The sequence below is a fragment of the Marmota marmota genome, unplaced genomic scaffold (genome assembly GCF_001458135.2).
Source record: "Marmota marmota marmota unplaced genomic scaffold, marMar, whole genome shotgun sequence".
In the NCBI taxonomy this organism is placed as follows: domain Eukaryota; kingdom Metazoa; phylum Chordata; class Mammalia; order Rodentia; family Sciuridae; genus Marmota; species Marmota marmota.
The window spans coordinates 1622517-1640727 of NW_026000141.1; the positions used below are offsets into that span (position 1 = coordinate 1622517).

Below are 18211 nucleotides of genomic sequence, written 5' to 3' on the forward strand. Positions count from 1 at the left end.
GGGCCTGCATGGCTTACCTTGCACGGTTGGCATCAGCTGCTGCAGAGGCACACCGGCACTCACCCCCGGGGGCTGGAAGACCACCCCTGGATGGCCCACTTCAAGTCGAGGTCTCTTGGACTGCTCTAGAACGATTTTCAAGAAAGGTGCCATTTCATGTAAAAATAAAACCAGAGAAGTGGCAAGAAAAACATGTGCAAGTGTTTCACGATCTCTCCAACAGGGAGGCCTTCCCATGCCATGGGGTCAGGTTGATAAATACAGCTCGTTCTCATCAAGAACTCGCCAATCAAGAGAAAACTTATGAAAAGGCAAAGGACAACCAGCGCTGGGCGGTGAGACTACCCAGGACGCACAGAGGCCCACATGGCAGGACAGTCACGCTCCAACAGACAGGGAGCAGCAACATAATGCAGAGCCACTGGCACCCAAGGAGGCTGGGCAGCCCCATTTGAGCCAGAGGAGCCCACATCCAAGAGATGAGTGGCGTGGCCCAGGTGACAACCAGACAGAGGGCCACTGCACGAACAGGTAGCTGGTGCCCTGCAGCCAGTAGAGGGTGGTGCACTTTCAGGAGCTTTCCTTCAGGGATCCACAGGCTCAAGACTGGCACTGAGCCCCTGCCCTGCAGGTGACAAAGAACAGCAGCCACACACACACACACACACACACACACACACACGGCTAAGATGTGCCCCGGGAGGAAGGGAGCAGCCACATTGCGCAGTGCTGCACAGCCACCAAGAGCCACAGGCGTGTGGCCTGCAGCGATGGCCAGTGGGGTCAGTCGTCTTCACAGGACATGGTGTGCACACAAGCACACCTGAAGGAGGGTCCAGAAAGACATGTGTGCAGACGATGCTTGTTTGCACAGAAGCATGTCTGTGAGAGCCCAGAGTGCCAGCCACAGGGCTCCCGCCACACCCCAAAACACCTTAATCTCCCATGGAGAAATTCACCGTGACATCTAGAATCTGAAGAAAACTTCTGTATAAAAAATTACAACCTCTGCCAGGTATAATGGTACACACCTGTAATCCCAGCAGCTCTGGAGGCTGAGGCAGGAGGATTACAAGTGCAAGACCAGCCTCAGCAATTTAGCAAGGCCCTAAATATTTCAGAAGAGACCCTGTCTCAAAATAAAAAAATAAAAGGGCTGGAAATGTGGCTCAGGGTAAGTGCCCCTGGGTTCAATCCCCAGTACCCCAAAAGAAAAAGACAACCTCAAAAGCAGATGGCACAGCATTCTGCCATGTGGTGACCTGCTTGAGCCAGGGACACCTGACTGACTGGGCCTTCCACCCCAGGCACACTGTTACCCAACTACTTCGTTACAGTGATGAGTGACCTCCACAGCAGAGAAGCTCCCTCGAGTGAGCAAGCGCTGCGCAATCACGCTGCCTGAGCCAGGACATACCTGCGGGCGGCATCACCGGCTGCCTCTTGAATGGGTCCACCTCCATTGCGCTGCCTGCTCCAGCACCCAAGCTCCCTGCCAGGGCTTGCTGCTGAAAAATATGGGAGATGGTGAGACTCTGGTCCAACGTGGCCTCTCAAGAACGAGCATGAACTAGAACTGCCACAACAACCCCAGGCACTGGCTGATGGCTTCTCAAAAAGTGGGATCTACCCAGTGTCTTCAATTCACATCTGGAACATGTACCTCTGTATGGTAAGGTGCCTGACGATCCTAACTTACCTCTGGAGAAAAAAAGGACTTGCATAAGACACACCATTCTGGTTTCAAAGGGGATTTCAGATCACACCTATCCATAGTCCTTGGGAAACGAGCTGGCTTTGCCTACCAGACCACACAAAGGCCAATCTGGGAAACTTGGGACCAGCTGCACTGCTGGCCCAACTCCCGTCAGATACTCGGCAGTGAGGGGGAGAGTGGGCAGTCTCCCTGCTGGAGAGCCCCAAGACCAGGCAACCACAGCTCCCTTGAACCTTCAAGGTGACATCTGCAACAGTCCACACTACTTGATGTGTGTGTGTGTGTTTACATATTTAGATATGGTGATTCTGAGGCAAGTCTGATTCCAGCCACCTATAGGTGACATTCTGAAAGGATGAAGCTATGGAGGCAGAAGCCATCAGGGGTGGTAGTAGGTGGGGGTGGAGGGGTAAGGACAGGGAGGACACAGGCTCTGAGGCAGGGAAACCATCATAAATGACGCCACGATGCATGGTGCTAACCCTCTGTGTGGCCCCAAGTTAGCCAAGACACTATGCACTCTGGGTGGCAAGGATGTGAGCCCTCAGGGATGCTATCAGTTGGAGGCTGGGCCTACACAGGGCACCTTCCTCTCCAATCTGCGGCCAGCCTAAAGCTGAGGACAAGGTGGCAGAAGACAGCAACCAGACCCGCCCTCCCCTTGGGCACCCTCCTGCCCCCACAGCAGACACGAAGTGGGTGCTGCTCCACAGCTGCCAGATGCCAGCCAGGCTCCAAGGGTGCCATCAGCCCCACTGTACCAGTGGGAGAGCCCTCATAGGCCACCGTCCAGCAGGAGGGGTCTGCTCATGCCAAAGGCCCCGCAGCTAGAGAGAGACACTAGGGACCCCTAGAGAGCCACTGCCACCACACAGCCCACGCATAATCATGGCACACAGCCCGCTCACACCTAGTGGGGGTAAGGGAAGCAGAGCACAGGTGGGCACATGAGGAGGGAAACAGCACCTACCAGCATACTCTCTGTGGGCAGGGCTACAGGTGACTTTTAGTTTCATGTGTACATTTTTCTAAACTTTCCACAATGAATGTGTATTATTTATACAATCAAGGATTTTTTTTTTCCTGCTACTGCAGATTGAGCCCACTTTACCCCTATGCCACATCCCTACCCCTTTTTAAAATTTTGAGACAAGGTCTCACTAAATTGTAGAGGGTGGCCTCGAACTTGCAATCCTCCTGCCTCAGCCACTTAAGTCACGGGGACCACAGCACCCAGCCTAAGTTACATTTTAACACAACAAGTTGGTAAAGGGTCCTCATCCAGCTGTGGCCAGTACTTGCTAAGATCAAACACACTCCACGACATTGAGCTCCACATGAAATGTGAAACAAGGCAGAGGTGGCAGGCAGCACAGGACAGGGCCCACCCTGGCACAAAAGGATGAGTGTGGCCAGGCTTCCAGAGCAGGCCAAACTCAAAAAACAGACCCCAGGATGAAGAAGGACAGGCAGGAGGACAGAGGGCCGTGGGAGCACAACACCTCCCTTCTCTCCCCGGCATCTGCCTAGGTCTGACTCAAGCCCAGTGGGCCGACACCACATGCAGGTGCAAGCAAAAGCCAGCGTTCGAACCTGAGTCCTCAGGTGCCACCTGCCTCAGAGGACAGAATCCGCACCTCTGTTCAGTGAAGTTAGCCAGGTATCAATGCAGAACGACTCATCTTCAGAAGAATGTAACAGAGCCCAGGGTTTCTACATGCGATTCACAATTCTCCAAAATCCAATGCAAAGTTGCTCAAAAACATAAACAAGTACAGAAACCTGAGCCACAAAACAATCCAAGGACCTCCACCCCAAGGGGACCCACAAGCTGGAATCAGCAGGCAGGAATTTAAAGTAGCTTTAGTAGGCACACCAAATATACGAAGAAAATACATTCTAACAAAGGACCAAGAAGAAACCTGGATGGAAACCCAGGAACTGACCTGGATTGCAGAGCTGAGAATACCACATCTGAAATAAAACCTCAGGATGTGCTCAGGGGCAGTACGAGGGCGCAGGACAGCCAGTAGGCCCAAGGCAGATCTCAAAGAAGAGAGCTACTGGACTTCCAGGCCCACATGGGCTGAGCTGTGATCATGGGACCCTCAAGAATACCACAGCAATCCAAGGCCACGAAAACTCTTCCCAACAAATGATGCCTAAGACTGGATAGAAATACCAAAAAGCCGGCAAAGTGGACTTCATCAAAACCAGAAAGCTCAGCCAGTGCAGTGGCCACACCAGTGATCCCAACAGCTCGGGGGGCAGAGGCAGGAGGGTGGTGGGCTCCAGGCCAGCCTGGGCACCTTGGCAAGACCCCGTCCCAGAATAAAACATAAAAAGAGTTGGGGTGGGGCTGGTGATGTAGCTCAGGGGTAGAACGTAGGATCAGCATGCTCAAGGACCTGGGTCCAACCCTGACACCACAAAAACAAATAAAGTCAGAAAGCTCTACTTGCCCAAAGGCCCTGACAGGTGGGCTGAGGACACAGGAGTACACTGCCGCTCTGCTCTGTAGAGTGCCTGGGAGCTCTGTGGCAGGCCCCCACACAGATCTTCAGGACGACCTTTGTCAAGCACTCTGCTGTCATGAATGTGTCACTAGTAAAGAAACTATTAGTTTTAAAATAAAAACTTGATTTTTTAATAAAAACGAGAAAAGGGATACTTTGGCAGGATTTAATTCTGGGTGCTCTTTTAAGAGAGACGGCACCAAAATTGAGTATATGCACAGAGTTAATATCATTTACGGGGAGCCTTGAAACTAGGCCACAAAAAGAAGGTGAAGGAAGGAAACAGCCCACGGAAGAGACAGGCAGAACGACTGCATTCCAAAAGGAGTGGACTGGGGCAAAGAAGGTAAAGACAAGCAGTCGCTGGCAGTTCCTGGGAGCCAAATTTCTACCCAATCAAACAAACAAATAATTTTAAAAATACGTGGTACACCGATTAGACTGTGTCCTTTGCAAGTCTGGTGCTCCGTCGCTGCACAAGATAGGCTCTCCAGCTCCTGAAGCGGGTGCACTTGCATGCCCAGGACCAGACACCCAGCCCAGTGCTTACCCGGATGTGAGCAACACATAGCAGAAGCACCCTCTGCGCCTTCCTTTCAAACACGCATTAAAACAAAACCAGACATCACCAACTAGACCTGAATACTCTTCACTGTGCACACAAAAATAGGCACATATCTGTAAGGTGACACAGAAGGCAGTCATTGGGCTCCAGCCCCAGAGCCACAGCCGGTCCCCACTTTCCTCACCACTAAGGTCACAGATACACACCCCATCAAGACAGCCTCACACTGAGTGTGTGTGTGCAGCACCACGCCTGCAGGACAGTGCAACACACACCACTCCACACACCAGTCTGCAGGCTTTCCATCAGCAGAGCCCAGCACAGAGCCCGGCTGCAAACAGCAGCTCCTCTGAAACTACATCCACATCATCCTCAAATGCTCCGCAAGTGCCCAGTGCCCAGCAGTGCTTGGGCCAAGCACGAGGGCATGAGGGCACCCCACAGAGACTAGCGATGCCCTAGACTCACAATGCTCCTCCTAAGACCTCTGGACAGACAGAACCCAAAATCAGAGAAATGGCTCAGTAGACGGCAGGTCCTCAAAGCGATGGCACGTCAGCAGCCACCAAAGCACTGCCACCAGGGAACACAACACAGGTGCAGGGAAGGCAAGGCTAAGCGGCCATGTGAGGTGGGGGGCTGCAGCGACTGCTCCTGCCTGCCACAGGCAGATGACGGACAGGCACTGTCTGCACAGGTGCTGCCCTTCATGCACACACCCACCTGCGTTCTGCCCGCACACCACCTCTGCACACAACACTACCTGGAACCTTCCCGACACAGGCACTGGAGTCTATCCTAGAGGCTCACCAGTCAGTATACCTCAGTGCAGCTGTGAATGACAGACCCAGAATGAGGTCTCTCCCCAATGACAGGAGCACAGCTCTCCATCCCAGCTCTCTTCTAGGCCTCAGATCCACTGGCATTTGAGATCCTGCAGAATCTATGATCAAAATGGAGACTCCTAGGTTTCTCTTTTGGTCTCTTAAATAATTTTTATCATGAAGTATATCATAAAATATGTGTGATTTTAAGAGCACAGTAAAACTGATCATACTATTTAAACAGGGGAATCATTTCACCAGACAATCCACTTTTCTGTACATCTGAAATCTCTCATCATACATTTCTGAGAGGGAAAGTGGGAAAACACCTGATATACAATTTTAAAGAGCAATAAGGTAATCCCCATGTATTTATCACCTGGCTTAGGAAATAAAATACCACTCGTGTCTAAACCCCTGCTTTCTGCCAAGGTACTCGTCATCACAGTAGGTGACAAGCTTCTCCCCACAGAACCTTTGCACATTGTCAGTGGAAATGTAAAGTAATGCCGCCATCACAGAAAACATGGCAGTTCCTGGAAAACCAACGCAGAGTAACCAATGACCAAGCTACCCTCCTGCAGAGCGTGCATCCTCAGGGAACTAAGCACAGTGTGGCCCCTGGGGACCGGCACCAGAGAGGCTCAGGCAGCAGGATCTCCTGAGCTGGGAGTTCAGGGCCAGCCTGTGCAACAGGGGAGACCTGCCTCAAAGTGAATCAAGGAACAGGTTCTGGAGACTCATGAGCAGCAATGGACAGCGCTGCACCGAACACCTCGACTGCTAAGGGGCAAGTGGCCTCACACATGACTGAGGCAAGGAGTGCACTGACTGGGCCACACCTGTGCACACCACCATCTCTGACACGCTACACACAACGCTCCTGTGACCCCTCAAGACCACCTGCTTACAGCGTCTCGGCTGACAGCTGGCCTCTGCGCAGCATGGGCAGTGCTCACCACTGCATCTCACCTGCGACACTCTGTGGCGGGCCCCTGCCAAGCCCCTTGCCTTCACTGCTCACTCGTCACACCCCTCCACAGAGACATACACAGTCACCGTCCACTCTCCTGCCAGGGGACCTTCCAGCTATTCAATTCAGGTCACACACGAGCCATGCTGCTGGGAATGCCCCTGCCCATGTTGTGTGGAAGAACACAGAAGCACCTCCAGAGCAGGCTGCCAAGTCAAAAAGGGCATGCCCATTGCCCGCCCCTCCCAGGGGAGGCAGTGTTCCCAAACGCCTAGCCCAAGTACCCTCCATTAGAACCCAGGGGGACTCCCACAGAGCCCCAGCGACACTTCCCCCCCAAAGCTCTGGCAAGTGGGTCAGTACCTGGAGCGTCAGCCTGCATGGCCAGCTCTGACTTCCACATACCATGCTCCCACGCAGCACTCACCAATGTCAGCTACGAGAGCACTGACCCCAATGTTCTTCCAAGCATTAGCAGGAAAGATGCCCACTTACAACCCTTCTGACAATCTCCAATGTATCTTCAAACTCATTACAGCAGGTGCATAAACAGCAGAATCAAATTAATTATTCTCCACAAAAAGGAATGAGACTCCTTGAAAAGGGCTGACTCCGGGGCTGTACAAGGGACATACATGATGACTCTTAGCATTTTGAGCCACAGTGAGAGGGACATGTCACAGGATACTGGAGCTGGCTTGAAAGGGCTCCAACAGGTCAAGTACAGATAAGTCGAGCATCTGAGGAATCTGGAAGGGCTGGGCAGCAGGTGCCTGCAAGGAGCACAAAAATGGACATCGTGACCAGGCACATGACAGCACCTATAGCCCCAACTACTTGGGGGCAGAGGGGGAAGGATTGTGAGTTTAAGCCCAAGTGAGACCCATCTCAAATAAAAAAAATAAAAATCTACGGGCTGGGGGTGTAGCTCAGAAGCAGAGCACCTGCCTAGCAAGCACCACCAGGAAAAAAAAAAAGAAATATTTTAAATTAAAAAAAGGAGAGCATGGTGATGGTCAGGTGGGTTCCCGCACGTGTGCACAGCAAACCCAGCCAACACCAGCACCAAGATCCACAGGCTCCCTGTTCTGGAAGCGCACCTCAGTATGCGATGTGCCATTTTTACAGACTAAAGATGACATTCACAAACCATGTCATCAATACATAAATAGCACCTGACAGACTTCAACACGCATAGGAACAAAGGGAATTCCCTTTGCCCGATAAAGACATCAACAAACCCACAGCTCAGCTCCCACTTGCTCACGGAGCAGGACAGGACCAGCCAGAACACCACGCGCCACTCCCACGTGGCCCCAGGCTGGAGCCTACTGATGAGGACAGTGAGGATGAGAAGTGGAATGCACACAGGTCAGAAAGGAAAGCCAGCCTGACTCCATGCAGACAGCTCTCCATGCAGAAAACCCCACAGAACCTCAATTTAAAGAGCCCTTTCTAAAACTAATGGATGAGTTTAACAAGATTGCAAAAAATAGACTCAAATAATCAACTGTATTTCTATATTCCTGCAACGAACAGAGGGAATTGTGTTCTAAGTACTACTTATAAGACCGCCAAAAAAACTGATAAGTAAAGACCTAACAAGACGTACACACAGGAGCAGCATGCTGACAGTTGTAAGAGGGCAGAAACCAAAACGTGAGTGAATGCAGTGATCTACCACACTCAGGGACAGAAGACTCAGCACTGCAGGCACTTCTCCCTAGCCGGCCAGAGCCACCACACCAACACCCAGCAGAATGTCCCAAAGCCAGTAGGCCAATCCAGAAGGTCACATGCAGAGGCAAAGCAACAAGAACTACCAACACCATTCTGAAAAGCTGGAAAACACATGCCACCTGGCCCACAGGAAGCCACGGAAACCAGGATGGCTGCCACTGCCAGCAGACCATGGCCAGCACACGGGACCACGTGGGCTCTGGGCAGTCACGAAAGCCACCCGGACCAACAAGGGTCATCTTCTCAAGATGCGGTGTGGGCACAACACTGTGAATCTCTGTCCGCGTCTGTCACGCTACAGAGACCATAGAACCGGGGGAGGGGTCACACCTGTGATCCCAGCAGCTCAGGAGGCTGAGGCAGAAGAACTGCAAGTTCAAGGCCAGCCTCAATTTTGTGAGGCCCTGTCTCAAAATAAAAAATAAAAAGAGCTAAGGATGGGGCTGAGGTGGTGACTCAGTGGTAGAGCTCACCTGGCATGCATGAGGCATTGGGTTCGATTCTCAGCACCATATAAAAATAAAGATATTGCGTCCACCTAAAAACTAAAATAAATAGTAAAAAAATAGGATAACTAAGGATGTGGCTCAGTGGTTAAGCATCCCTGGGTTCAATCCCAAAAAAAGAAAAGAAAGAAAGAAAAAGGATGAAATTGATCAGAGGCCTAAATTACTAAAAACATAACCCTCTCCCCAAAAAGAAGAGAAAATCCTTGTGACCTTAAACTGAGCATAGAGTTCTTAGATATAATAACAGAAGCATAAGCAGTTTTTTTTTTTTAATAATTACTTGCATCTCATTGGAATTTTCTGGGTTTTTTTGTTTGTTTTTTGTTTTTGTTTTTGTTACCAGGGATTGAACCCAGGGACACTTTTAACTACTGAGCCACATCCCCAGCCATTCATTTATGTTGACTTATTTATTTTCATTCACTTAATTATTTAGAGATTGGGTCTTGCTAACTTGCTTAGGGCCTCACTAAGTTGCTAAGGCTGGCCTTGAACTTGTGATCCTCCTGCCTCAGCCTCCTGAGCTGCTGAGATTACAGGCGTGGCCCTTGTGCCCTGCATGTACTTCATCAGAATTTAAGATATTTGTTCTGCAAAAGATACTGTTGAGAAAAAAGTAAACCACAGGACTGAAAAAAATTTGCAAATCTTATGTCTAACAAAAAAAATTTAAAATCCATATTATGTAAAGAACTTTCAAACACAACAATAAAACAGTTCAATGAAAACATCTGTAAGCCGTGAACAGACACTTCAAAAAAGAAAACCCAAGACTAGCAAGAGACACAGGAAAAGATGCATAAACCAACAACCCTAGATGTACAGGAAAGCCACTGCAGACCTGTCAGTGTGACCAACACTCTGAAAAGTCCAAGCACCCTGGAGGAATTGGATGGTGACCCTGCACCCTATGCTGGGAACACAAGAGAGCACAGGCCCTCTGGAAAGGCTGGCAGTTTCCCGTGAGGCTGGATGTATACTTAACACACAGCCTGACTGCAAGGTGTTCCCTCAGGTGAAGAGAAGTCCATGCTCACATTAACACTGTGTGCTCACCACAGCTTTGCTCACAAACTCCTGACACCTGCAGTCCCAGGGACCCGGGAGGCTGAAACAGGAGGATGCAGGCGAGGCCACTCAGGCAACCTGGACATACCTTGACCTAACAAAGAATAAATACACATGTACATCCCTAAAATGGAAGCACCCTCCCGAGGTGACAGGTAAGCAAAACAGGCACGTACAATCAAGGAGTGCTACTCAGCCACAAGGGCACAGCTGGGACCTCGCAGGCACCACCACGGAGCTAGAGGACAGGGCCGGGGTGGGGAGGGGCCTGGCCATGGAAGTCCTGGGAACTACCTGGTCCTTGACTGTGGGGCAGAATAGCCCACTCCATGGATTTGTCAAGACTCACAGAATCAGGCCAAAAAAGTGAGTTTTACTGAATATAAGTAGAGTGAATTTAGATAGACAGAAACAAATACCCATGGGACTGATGAAAATAAGCACCCACGTGTGAAAGGACATAAAAATGGTAGAAAGAGGAGCTCCTGGTTACAGGGTCCTTCAACCGCTGCACACAGAGCGCCCACTGGGACCGTCACGGCAGTGACTAAGGCAGACACAGCAGTGACAGGGAGGGACAGAGCCCACTGGGACCGTCAGGCAGTGACTGAGGTAGACACAGCAGCGACAGGGAGGGAGTGGAGTCTCGGCACTTACGCATTCTCAGGGCATCTTTCCTGCTCCTCACTCTTTACACAGAGAAAAACAGGGCTTCCATGGGACAGGCCTGGCCATGCCACCTCAAGCAAGCACTCAGTCAACCCCAGCCATCATGGGACGGGCTCCTCTCAAACACACCTGGCTAGAGCTTGCGTGGCATCTGGGAGGCCTGGGGTCCACCCCAGCACTGCCAAAAAAATCAAACACACAACTGGATATGACCCAAGGAAACACTGCACAACCCTGGACCCACCACACTGCATCAAACAGGCTGTTCTCCTCAGAAACAGCAGGGCCACAAAAGACAGACCAGCCCAGACCACAAAGACCAGGACACCGCAGAGGAACACCTAGGGAGGTCTGGGTCAGGGTCAGAGGGAGCTGGAAAGGCATCTTAGGACAGGAGGCAGGACCTGGGTGTGAGCTGTGGATCCGTGACGTCTCCTAGCTGACCATGCGTGGTGTGGGCCAGGTGACATCCTTACCTGCCAGGTGCTGGAGCATCTGGGTAAAGGCTGTGAACCAACACCGCACACCCGTGAGAGAACAAACACTAAGCAGAGGCAGCAGGAAGCTGCCCACCGGCTAGCTTAGGGAGAATCGGGAGTTTCCTGTACGTTTAGTGCAACTTTCACGTGTACCTGAGATTCTATCAAAAGCAAGAACAACAAATAATAAAAAGCATCACCAAGAACGGAACTGCTTCAGGACCCACAACTGATTCCAAAAACACTAGAACCTGGCGGGTTGAACTCCTAGCATGGACTTGACTCCACCCAGAAGCTCTCAGTCTCCACAATCTCGGGGACTTCACCTCAACATCCCTCTAGCTAAGGGGAACACCAGCATTATCATTTGCTTAAGTTGTTTTCTTTTTCTGTTTTGCAACATTCTCAAAATACAGGTAAAAGACACAAGAAAGGACGAACATTGAAAACACAGCACACAGGGGTCCTGGGCACACACACAGGACTGAAAGTGGACATGCAGACTAAGGGCCACCACCACGCTGCAGTGCATGGGAGCAGCACAGCGAGGCCTGGGCTGGCATAGGCTCATGCAACTTGATCTACAGCTGTGTATGTGGGAAGGCATTTTGACTTTTAAAAAATAAGGAATGGGCTCTGGAAAAAAAAATGCCAAAGAGCAAATAGTAAATTTAAGTTAAAATATCTGGATGAAGGAGACGTTTGGGATGAGACTACAATTTAGAACCATCGAAAAGTACCTGAGGCGGCTGCTGCTGGGATGAAAAAGCAGCAGACACATTTGGCGGAAGCTGGGTTGCTATAGCAACAGGAGTCCCAGTCTGCCCATCCTTGCCTGTCACAACCTTTACCTGAGAGAAATATTTTGAGAAAAAAAGGCAACATAATTTTTAAGACTGCTCAGAATTTTGTTAGAATTTCATTGCTGACAGCTCACTGATTCAGGTGATTAAAATGCTTTTGCATCAAATCCTGTCAAGGACACTGAACTGAGAGACGTGCTACATGACGCCCGGTGACCCTGATGCGCACTCAGCAGCTCCAGTCCAGATCATGGGCGCACCCTGGATTCTACAACCCCAGACTGGAGTGGGAGCGGCAACAGAATCAGGGAGGAAGTCCTGCGGCTTCTCTGGCCGTCTGCACCACAGCGCTGCTGCCGACCGGTGGTCCCGTGTCAAAGGTCCTCGGCGGCAGCAGGCTGTGGAGGGCTGACCTCTCACGTACAGTGAAGGGGACCGGCTTACAGACAACACTGGCATACAAACAGAGAACTGGACTTCACTGCCTCAAGGCAACAGAGGTGAAGCCCTCAGAATAATGTAGACCTTCTGAAAAACAAGAACGGTCCATCCCAGGAAGGACGCCAGAGAAGACACAGATGGCAGAGCCACACAGATACATCCACAGAGCCAGAGGACATGGGCAAAGAGACGAGCTTTGGCTCACCACAAGCTGGTTTCTTTGCAGAAGGGCTGGCAAAAGTCCTAAGTTATTTAAACAGTATCATAAAACAAGCCCCGCAACACAGCATATACTGCACAACACGAAGGCACAAAGTACAGTGCTATAGTACCATTACCACCTGGTGCTCAGGACACACCAGCAACTTCGGGAACCTCGGTGGCATGGGGTCTACTATGCACCCATTCTGGATGCCCAAAAAGTATATTGTCCACTAAAGATTCTACCTTAAATATTACTCAATAGGTGTTTGCAAAAGTGCATTTAAAACATGATCTCAAAAATAAGACTACGTATGAAAGCTGAAAAAAAAATTCTTAGTAGTTTTTTGCCACAATAACTATATTTTAATCGTGGAGATCTCATAAAAACATATCCAGCAATTTCTAATTACAGCTGGTGATTTAAACCGCTTGTTTAAAAGCCTCGTGGGCAGGGTTCCTGTGAGCACCATGTAAGCACAAGGCTGCGGGTGCTCAGGGTCCAGCTGAGGCAGAACCCTTCCACCACTGAAGCAGGGCACCAGCCCAGGACCACACACTGGGTGGGAGGGGTGATGGCCTGGCTCGGCTCTGCACCTGGGACGGGCCTGCTCTCCATGAGGAAGTAGGGTACTGTGCAGCTTCTCTCCAGGAAGGGAGTTCCACACCACTCCTCCTTCAGACCCTCAAGAAACAAACTCTCCCCAAGGTCCCAGGTTCAAAGGTCACCCTTCAACTCACGGTTGCTACACTCTACCTTGCTTCGTGCACGTCCCCTAGAAAACTGAACCAGTATTGCTTACCTCATCATTGATGACCTCAGACTTTCCTTCCTCCTCCTCCTCCTCCTCCTCCTCCTCCTCTTCCTCAATGTCCAAATCATTCTGCCTAAGATATGCCTGTAACGGGGCATAATGCTTCTTCTTAAAAGCAAGAAAATCCATCATGTTCCCCTGGAGGTGTTGCAAGAAAAACAGTTCGACCAGGCACTCTCGGAAGGCCTCCCGCAGGACCTCCATCTCCCTGTAGTGGTAGTCCAGGCACCGCTTCCTCATCTGCGCCATCTCCGGAGAGGCCGGGGGGATCTCTTCCAGTTTCTTGGGAGCCTTCTTCACCCCTGAGCTCCCCACAGACGAGAGCGGCAGGCTGGAAAGGCCGGGGGGCATGGCAGTTCGGGAAGGGCTGGTGGGAGGTGGTGGAGATGTCATCCCAAACGCAGGAGCCCCCCCCACCCCAGGCAGCAGCAGGCCGGGAGTCCTCTCAAATCCCAGAGGCCGGCTCAGTGGCTGCCCCTGCAGCACCTGCTGCTGCTGAATCAGCTGGCCCTGGATGATACTGCTGATCTGGGGCGGCAGGCTGGCTGTGGTGATGTGGCCTGGGCTGGCCAGGGGTTGCAGACTGGCTCCTCCAGCAGCTGCAGGGCTCTGGGGTCCCAGGTGGTGGATGGTGCCTCCTGACTGTGCGTGAGGCTGGGACAGTCTCCGCTCTCGTGCTGCAATGGGCGCTCCAGCATGCTGGAGCTGAACCTGGGCCCCCGGGGCCATCTGAGTGAGGCCTGGAGCCTCCTGAAACACAAAGTGCCCGCCACTGGACGGGCTCAAGCTGATCTGCCTCACAAGCACGCTGGCGTCCACAAAGCCTCCGGTAGGGCTACTGCTGCACATACCCAGCCCAGGCCCGGGGGCCCCTGCACGCACATTCTGCAGGGCCTGCCCAGGCCCAGTGCTGGGCTGCGTAGGGCTCTGTGTCTGCACCTGCTGGGACAGGGGGGACGCAACCTGAATGTACGAAGGAGAGCCATGCTCAAATCGCCTCTGCTGTGCACTGAACTGGAAACCTGGAGAGGTGGGACTGGGCAGCGGCAGAGGGGCTAGCGTGATCTGCTGGTTTCCTCCCACAACAGGGCCCACGCTTTGTAGGGCAATGTTCACATTCTGCCCAGCCGCAGGACTCCTGCTCATCAGCTGCTGTATCTGGTAGCCGGGGGACTGAGGGGCAGACGGGCTGGCCGACGGAGCGAAGGGTGCTGCAGGGGACGGCGGCAGATTTGGGTGGGCCGACTGCTCCTCCTCACTGGCGGTGAAGGACCTGGACCTCTGCAGCTGATGCTGGACGTTCTGAGGACCACTGCCATGGTGCATCGTCACCTCCCTCTGGGGTCCAATGTACCGTCCTCCTAGAAAAGCAAAGTCAGAACTGAGTCACTGGAAAGAATACGGAATCGTGACCACCACTGAAAGAACTGTTCCTGAGCAGCACAGAAGAGGCCACTCTGAGGGATGCTCCCACTGTCATCTGAGTCCAACAAGGCATCTCACTACCTCACACCAAACGAGTCCCAGGAGGCAACATACACACTGCCCACAACTCCCTCTCCTCGCTCTCCTCCAGCTATTCAAGATGCTGGGGAGAAAAAAGAAGGGAAGAAGGTGCGCCCCCCCACCTACCACCCCAAAACAACAGGAGGCCAAGAAAGCAGAAATCCCCTACTTCAGAAAAGACCTAAGAACTCCAGCACTGAACCCCATGCTGAGGCAAAAGGAATCTCCTGGTTTTGTCACCTGGTCCCACTGCTCGAGCACTCTCCTTATTCCCTCAGCAGGTCAAGCCTCTGGTAGTCAACCAGCTGGCCTAGGCTGGACCACCAAGCAACCACCCAGTTGCCTGAGCTGCCCCGAAGTACAGACCAGCGACAGTGCTGGAGACAAAGCTGGCAGCAAGGGGCCCCACTAGGGTAGTGCCAGCCTTCTGAGCAGGTCTGAGACAGTCACCACCGTGGTGAGGACCAGAAGCCCTGAGGCCGGGCGCGGAGGCGCACGGAGGCAGGAGGATCCTGAGTTCAAAGCCAGCTTCAGCAATTTTGTGAGGCGCTAAGCAACTCAGTGAGCCCCTATCTCTAATAAAAGACAAAATAGGGCTGGGGCTGGGGCTTAGTGGTCAAGGGCCCCTGAGTTCAATCCCTGGTACCAAAAAAGGAAAAAAAAAAAAAAAAGCCCCTGGCTGATGGTGGCTACACATGACGACTCCACTGGGCCAGCCGTCCTCCTGCCCACTATGCCTGCTGTGCATGCTGCATCACTCAGGTTGGCCAAGTGGGTGGCCAGAGGACAGGTACCACCACTGCCTTTGCCCGGCATAGTGGGCACATTTATAATCCCAGTCTCAGCAACTTACCGAGACCCTAAGCAACTTAGGGAGACACTGTCTCAAAATAAAAAATAAAGCTGGGCTGCAGCACTCTGGCTGGGCACAAATCACGAGCCACTCAAGCAGGAACAAACTTTATTTCCGAACTCCCGTGAACGCCACCCATGCAGCCTTCTCCGAGACACACCACACAACAACTGAAACTCCCTCCACCGGAACTTCACCAACCAACACGCACTCTACAGGAATCCCCACGAGAGCTCAACCGCGAACTCAACGGGAACTCCGCGAGAACTCAAAAGTACTGGCAAAATGCTAGGCGCCATCCCAACTCGGCTGTGGCTCTCAACATCTTCCCCCTTCAGTTTAATTAAACAACAAGCAATGTGGCTTAGGGACCGTGCCTGTCTTAGGTTGTCCAATACTACATATGGTCCTTACCCGTCATCGGATGAGCTGACCTCAAGGCATCAGCCTCCTGTCTTAGGTTGGTACCATTGCAATTGGATCTTACCCGTCATTAACTACCGGTCCAGCATACAGCCATACTTGTGGATAGGCCTTTGCACCAGTGTGGGGGATGAGGTTCTTTGCCTCACCTCTGTTGGCCCCCAAATTTGGCCTTGGTGCCAGTGTGGGGACGGTGTGGTTCTTTGCCTCACCTCTGTTGGCCCCCAAATTTGGCCTTTGCACCATCGATTTGCTTACTCAAAGGCTAGCTGTTTAATTAATGGCATTGCTTGCTCTGTATCCCCAAAAACTCTGGTAGCTGTTTGAATAAGCCTATCTACAAATTCAGCGTAAGGTTCATTAGCTCCTTGTATTACCTTAGATAACTGACCTTGTAAATCTCCATGTCCTTGTAAAGTCTTCCATGCCCCAACCGCATCTGCAGCAATCTGTGAGTATATGGCAGGATCATATCCAATTTGTTGCTGCTGACCCTCATAAGGTCCCTTTCCTAACAACATATCTAGATTTCTCTGAGGATAACCGGCTGCTGCATTTCGCCTAGCCGTCTCTGTGCAAAATTCCTCATTGGCAACCTTCCATAACAGGTATTGTCCTCCATTTAGCACAGCTTTACACATACTAGTCCAATCTGCTGGTGTCATGTTCAAGTTGGTAATGGATTTGACTATGCTTACAGTGAAGGGTGCTTGAGGACCATAGGTTGTTACAGCCTCTTTTAGCTGCTTCACTGTTTTGAAATCTAAAGCATGGTGAATTCGCTGCCCTCCTGCCGTCTCAAATACAGGACATGCTGATTTTTGAGGTCCTGTCTCAGGATCCCATCTATCAACTACGGGGGTTGAGGGCCACTCAGCATATGTTGTCTCCATAGGCAGAGCTGTTGGTTGGACACTTACGCCCTCTGGTGATAGAAAGGTGTTAGTAGCAGCCTCCTGTTGTAACTTTTCCCCTGATGGCTTTTTCTGCTCTAAACTTTCTTCCCCTTTCTGACTATCTCAAGAGGCCTCCTCTTTTTCCTGATCTGATGTCTTCTACCATAATCTGAACTGAAAGCTTTGGACTAGGCAAACAAAATCGTATCATCATCCACAATGGCAATGTGCCAACTGGCAGAGTTCCTGGGTTTTTCTTTTCCCTGTCCCTTAAATCTTCACCATGATGGTCCCATTGTGATATATTCAACAACTCCTCCTTAAAAAGCCATAGGCTACATTTTTGTATTGTATCAACGTATGCCCTAACTGCTCTTGGTTTTACTGGGGTGCCTCCTTCCTCTAGCATTTTACTTAACACTCTTTCGGTTTGTTTTTTTACTAATTTCTAATCCCATATTTGTGCTACAAGGATAACACAACCCAACAAGATAACACAAAACAAAACCGAAACAGAGTGAAACAAAAACAGAACAAAAAATCGTTGTATCAATTTTCCTATTTTCTTGAAATGTATATTCGTGGTCTATCTCTATCTCTTCCTCAGGGGCAAACCACTTCAAACCTTGAGCCAACCATTTTTCCCAGTTTGCCTGAGAAAGTTCTAGGGACAGGCAGCTTGAAACAAAAACAAAACAAATCAAAACAAGAACACATTGTTTTTTGAAATGGTCACCCATTCTCTCGCCTTTCCTCAGGGGCGAGCAATTTTACTTACCCCCTGCTGGGAGCCATTAGCCAAGTAGGTATGACAATTTCCTTGCCAGCGTACCCCATGTTGCTGACATTTTGCAGTGACATTGAATGTAGTTGACCTTGCTCAAGGACCAGGGCGGATTAGGGTGTTCCCGGTTTAAGATAATCGTGTTTAGGGCGTTCCCAGTTTAGGTTCCAGGTTTAAGGTTTAAGATTATTCCTGCTGGGAATAGGGCGTATCCTGCTGCCTGAGTTCCCCTTGAGTTCTCACGGGATTCAGACAGTATATTTTGGGAGACAGAAGCCCAGTGAAGGTGAATTTGGGAGAGAACGTGGATTTGGGCAGAGAACGTGGATTTCCCCAGAACGTGTCTGTATACGGCTGGTGTGAGTTCGGGAATAAAGAGTTGCTGTTTGAATCTACAAGCTGTGTGGTGGCTCGTGATTTTGTGCCCAG

General features: G+C 51.1%; 1 protein-coding gene across 1 annotated transcript in view; it reads right to left on the reverse strand.

The window, feature by feature from the left end:
* Nucleotides 1-14724, reverse strand: part of Ep400 (E1A binding protein p400) — an 88650-nt gene extending 73926 nt beyond the window's left edge. The window contains 3 exon segments of the mRNA XM_015505600.2: nt 18-125; nt 1418-1508; nt 13309-14724. Coding sequence (XP_015361086.1) covers nt 18-125; nt 1418-1508; nt 13309-14646 — 1537 coding nt within the window. The 5' untranslated portion in view covers nt 14647-14724.
* Between the last annotated feature and the right edge of the window lie 3487 nt (nt 14725-18211).